General features: G+C 39.7%; 1 protein-coding gene across 1 annotated transcript; it reads left to right on the forward strand.

Moving 5' to 3' along the window:
* Positions 1–1,986: 1,986 nt before the first annotated feature.
* On the forward strand, positions 1,987–2,970 carry LOC133764523 (olfactory receptor 52K2-like). The gene has a single exon (XM_062198198.1). The coding sequence runs from the start codon at positions 1,987–1,989 to the stop codon at positions 2,968–2,970; it is 984 nt and encodes a 327-aa protein (XP_062054182.1).
* The last annotated feature ends 2,400 nt before the right edge of the window (positions 2,971–5,370 follow it).

The raw sequence follows: 5,370 nt of genomic DNA on the forward strand, positions 1-5,370 counted from the left end.
TTGGCATGTCCCAAAACTATCACTGCTTAAGTCTGGAAAAAAAAAATGGCAGAACCTATTCTCTATTCAAAACTTTCTGTAGAACCCCTTGTCTCATTCAACTTCTTATCTTAAAACTGCACTATCTCTAAGTCCTCCAAACCCGTGATTCTTGCACACTATTAATTGTTATCACTTCATCTTTTTTTTTTAATTTTTTAACATTTATTTAATGAATATAAATTTCCAGTGTACAGCTTATGGATTACAATGGCTTCCCCCTCCCACAACTTCCCTCCCACCCACAACCCTCCCCTCTCCTGCTCCCTCTCCCATCCACATCAAGATTCATTTTCAATTCTCTTTATATACAGAAGATCAATTTAGTATAAAGATTTCAACAGTTTGCACCCACATAGAAACACAAAGTGAAACATACTGTTTGAGTACTAGTTATAGCATTAAATCACAATGTACAGCACATTAAGGACAGAGATCCCACATGAGGAGCAAGTGCACAGTGGCTCCTGTTGTTGACCCAACAAATTGACACTCTAGTTTATGGTGCCAGTAACCACCCTAGGCTGTCGTCATGAGTTGCCAAGGCTATGGAAGCCTTCCAAGTTTGCCGACTCTGATCATATTTAGACAAGGTCATAAAAGACAGAGTGAGGATAGTAACCAATGATCCTAAGAGTGGCATTGACCAGGTTTGAACAATTATACAGCATTAAGTGGGGAAGAGGACCATCAGTACACACAGGGTGGGAGTAGAGCCATTGGTGGTAGAGTAGAGGTTATGCTTACAAAGGAATGAGGCCCAAGTGTGCTAGACAGGGTCTAGAACAAAGGACAGAGTCATTATTAGAGGAGCTAAGAAAGGTGCTGTCTAAGCTACAATTAAGTTTTCTGATTGAGAGGCAAATAGAACCTGATGGAAGGGGCTTGATAATAATCTGGTGGGCTTTAGGCCTTGTAAGTTAACAGGCCCAGACCTATCTATCTCTTCACATGGGGTATATCCTAAGGGAGGTGTGAACCTCCTAGGGGAAGGCACTCTGTTGACTTTCATTACTTGGCTGGCCTGGGAGGAGAGCTGGCCAGGTAAAGGCAGGTGGCATCTCTAACAAGAAATTTACAGTTCTGCCTGCAATGTTGCTGACCCTACTTGACCATCCCCTCAGCTGCAGTGGTCACTTTGGAAGTTGGGCTGAGTGAAGGGCTTTTCAGCTTGGAGGCAATAAGATCTGTGGCTCTGACCTGGGCATCCTTCGACTCCAGGGCAGGTCCATTTCCAGTGATCCAACTCTTGGCAGAGCTGCCAGGGCTCTTCACAAGCTGACTTCTGCTGAAGCCCAGGCTTACCACATTGAAAGCCACTGCAGTGGACTGGCCTGTTGGGTCTCCTTGAGGGCAGATCATTGTACAGATCAGCCATTAATAGGCCTGCCACCCATTGCTTCTGATGCCTAGCTTTCTTTTCCTCCTGGTTTGTGTTCAAGCAGACCAGAGGATGCAAGTCAAGTCAATAATAATTGTTATCACTTCATCTTAATAGAAGGTTATAGGATTTTTCCTATACTGTATTAAACTCTGAATTTAGGCTCCTCAATATTTTGTCTCATTTAACATTTATACATTAGTTACATTGTGCATTATAAGTTTATATATAAAAATAAAATATCAATGGTAACATTTGGTACAAATTTTTAAAACTAGTCTGGTCATCGATAAGGAGATTTAAAATAAGGAGAACAAAATACTATAAGTAGCCCTCACTGCAATACCCTCTATATGTTGTTCATTTAGGTGTTTCTCTTGTCAAGGTAGAGTGACTGTAGTAATACCTGCATCTGTGTCAGATGATGAAATAACTTCTAGCTAGATAGGTATAAGCATTGCAATAAATCCATATGCCCTAAAATTCACTGCATTTCTACTTTCTTAACTCATTGGAGGTTTCAAAATATATAAATTATCATTTTATTTGCCTCAGAGGAAAAATCCATGGAGGGAAAACTACAACATCTGATACCTGTCATATCAGCATACAATAAGACTAATATCCATCCATCTACTTTCATTCTCATTGGCATCCCTGGGCTGGAGTTTGCCCACATCTGGATCTCCATCCCTTTTTGTGTGGTCTACCTTTTGGCACTTCTGGGAAACGGCTCTCTTCTGTTTATCATCAAGACAGATCCAAGCCTCCATGAGCCAATGTATCTCTTCCTCTGCATGCTGGCTGTGGCTGATCTTATTGTGTGTACTACAGCTGTGCCCAAACTCCTCAGTATCTTCTGGTTCCATGATAGAGAGATTCCTTTTGAAGCCTGCCTCACTCAAGTGTTCCTGATTCACTCTTGCTCCACAATGGAGTCAGGCTTCTTCCTGGCCATGGCTTTTGATCGTTGTGTAGCTATTTGTAATCCATTAAGACACTCAGCTATTTTGACACGAATTGTAATTGGGAAGATGGGCCTAGCTATTGTGCTCAGGGGCACTGCACTTCTGAGTCCTCATCCCTTCTTGCTACGTTGGCTTCCTTACTGCAGAACCAATATAATTGCCCACACTTACTGTGAATTCATGGCCCTCATCAAGATTGCCTGTGCTGAGACAAGAATCCGCAGAGCATACAGCCTCATTGTTGCCTTCCTTACTGGGGCAGTGGACTTCATGTTGATCGTTTGTTCTTATATCCTCATACTCCACACAGTTTTCCACCTCCCATCCAAGGATGCCCGACTCAAATCCTTGGGCACTTGTGGCTCCCATGTCTGTGTCATCTTGGTGTTCTATACTCCAGCCTTCTTCTCTTTTCTCACCCACATATTTGGGCAGCGTGTAGCTCCTCATGTCCATATATTTATAGCCAACATTTATCTTCTTGTTCCACCTTTGGTAAACCCCATTATCTATGGGGTGAGGACCAAGAGGATACGGGACAGGTTCCTTAAATTTTTCAGGTTTTCAAAGCCACTGAATTGAGGTTTTTATTGTTGTTGTTGGTGGTGGTGGTGATGGCAGTGAGAAATCTAAATGAAGCATGATATCATTCTTAGAATGTATAGTTTGTTCATTACGATACTCCCAGTGATCAGATGACTAAGTTTTTTCTGTGGAAAGTAACTTATACAAAGGTAATTGTTTAAGCAGATATAGCAGTATACATAATGCATGTCTTCAGAAAAAAATGACCTAAATAAATACTGGGATTATTCTGAAATAATCTAGTTATAATGTAAAAAATAATCATTTGAATCTAATCACTGTAACTGCCATATAATGTATTCGAAAGTTCCAATTATACATGCCTGAAACTTATCATTATAGAAAGAATGAATGTGAACATATGTGGATATAAAATTTAAAGGAGATCAGAAGGCTATGAGAGGCCAGTGCCTCGGCCCAATAGGCTAATCCTCCACCTGCAGCGCTGGCACACCGGCTTCTAGTCCTGGTTGGGGCACTGGATTCTGTCCCAGTCGCTCCTCTTCCGGTCCAGCTCTCTGCTGTGGCCCAGGAGTGCAGTGGAGGATGGCCCAAGTCCTTGGGCCCAAGTCCTTAGGAGACCAGGAGAGGCACCTGGCTCCTGGCTTCGGATCAGCGCGGTGCGCCGGTCGCAGCGCGCCGGCCACAGTGGCCATTGGAGGGTGAACCAACGGAAAAGGAAGACCTTTCTCTCTCTCTCTCTCTCTCTCTCTCTCTCTCTCATTGTCTACTCTGCCTTTCAAAAAAAAAAAAAGAAGAAGAAGAAGAAGGCTATGAGAAAAATCTCACTTGGACTGCATTTTCTGGGCCATTTTGACAACACTCTGGAGTTCTTTTTAGGGCACTATGTTCATTTTTAGTTTTATTATTATATTATTGTCCCCTCCATCTTTTTTTTTACCATACCATCCATTCTTTCAGACCATATTAAGTAGAAACCAATGAATATGCTCTATTTCTTTTTCATGTATCAAGGAAAATTTCTTAATGTTTTTTAAACTAATAAAAGTCCAGTGCCTGTCTCAAAAATTAAAAATTTCTAAAGCGTTAATGATAGTATTTTTTCTATAATGAAGAACAGTCAGTCTGAGTTTACGTTCCATGGTACTTGATTTTTTTGACTTATATAACTCTGAATATTTTATATTATCATAGCATTTCTCTCCAGATCTAAAAATTTTAAAAGTATATTCAGTATCCTGAGTACCGATACATCAAGGATTGCCAAAATAAAGAAAATATTTGGGTATGTTGCCTGAAATCCTTCAGAATGTTGTCATTCATTTCAAATCTGGCACCCTCTTTAGCCAAAATCTCTAAAGCTTGTGAGCGTTGTTATGTTGAGACAGTTATGTTACTAAATGTAGGATCGTTTATCAAAAAGAAACTCAAAACCAAATGAAAATAAAACAAAAAAAAATGAGTCATCTGAGGTTAAAAAACAAGAGAAATTGAAAATTAACATCATATGGATCCCCAGGTCTTTGGCTGACCATTTACTTCGTATCACCACATTTACAAATTTCCTTCTGTTCATCACTGTCCTTCCTTCTTACTTGTTTCATTCTTAGCCAAGTACATAGCTCAACTCTCCCTTTAATGAGAGTCTCTAAGTGCTTACTTTGCTGTTACTTGTTCAGACAATTTTCTTTATTTCACCCCAATTTCTACTTTTCTAGCTATATAATTCAATCTCCCAGTTATTACATTCTTTGGCCTTTTGAATTCATTACCAGTGTTCTAAAATCTGTTATTTCTTTGAGGATGTCCATTGCTGTCCAAATTGTCTTTGATTTGTAGGCAATTATATTTTCTTTCTGATTGTTGTTAAGTTTTGCAGCTCTTCTTTGTTATTCTGAAATTTGAACAGAGTTGAAAATCAAAAATCAAGAAACATCAGCATCGTTTATCCCCACTCCTATCCTTGAACTACAGTGAAACCTGAAGGCAACTTGAGATGAAGAATAAGATAAAAGGCTCACTTTTGCTTTTCAAACGCCTTGCAAACTATCTGGAGAATATGTCCAGTTTGGGGGACCTATGCAGTAGAAAAACGAATCACCCCTTCAATCTCACACTGTGTTTTCCTTTACAAGGTCTTTGTGGGATGGCAAATACTTAAGATAATAATTACATCATAGTACTGATTTTTGTCATTATTAATTTATTTATTCAATGAATATTTATTCAGCCATTGGTGAGTATCCCTATTCCCTTCACTGAACTAGTAGGGTTACAGGGAAGGACATGCTGAGACCACTATTGATAGATATTGTCACAATCCAAGGTGACAAAATAATAACAAAACCCTACAAGAATTTCAGCAATGTCAATCTTCTTTCAGCCTATTTATGTATCTGAATGGGGAATGAAGTACCAATTTTGCAGTGGTTAATG

This window comes from Lepus europaeus, chromosome 7 (assembly GCF_033115175.1).
Source record: "Lepus europaeus isolate LE1 chromosome 7, mLepTim1.pri, whole genome shotgun sequence".
In the NCBI taxonomy this organism is placed as follows: Eukaryota; Metazoa; Chordata; class Mammalia; order Lagomorpha; family Leporidae; genus Lepus; species Lepus europaeus.

Bases quoted from the DNA above. Each gene is read 5' to 3' on its own strand.
- LOC133764523 (XM_062198198.1), top strand. From the start codon at position 1,987: ATGGAGGGAAAACTACAACATCTGATACCTGTCATATCAGCATACAAT.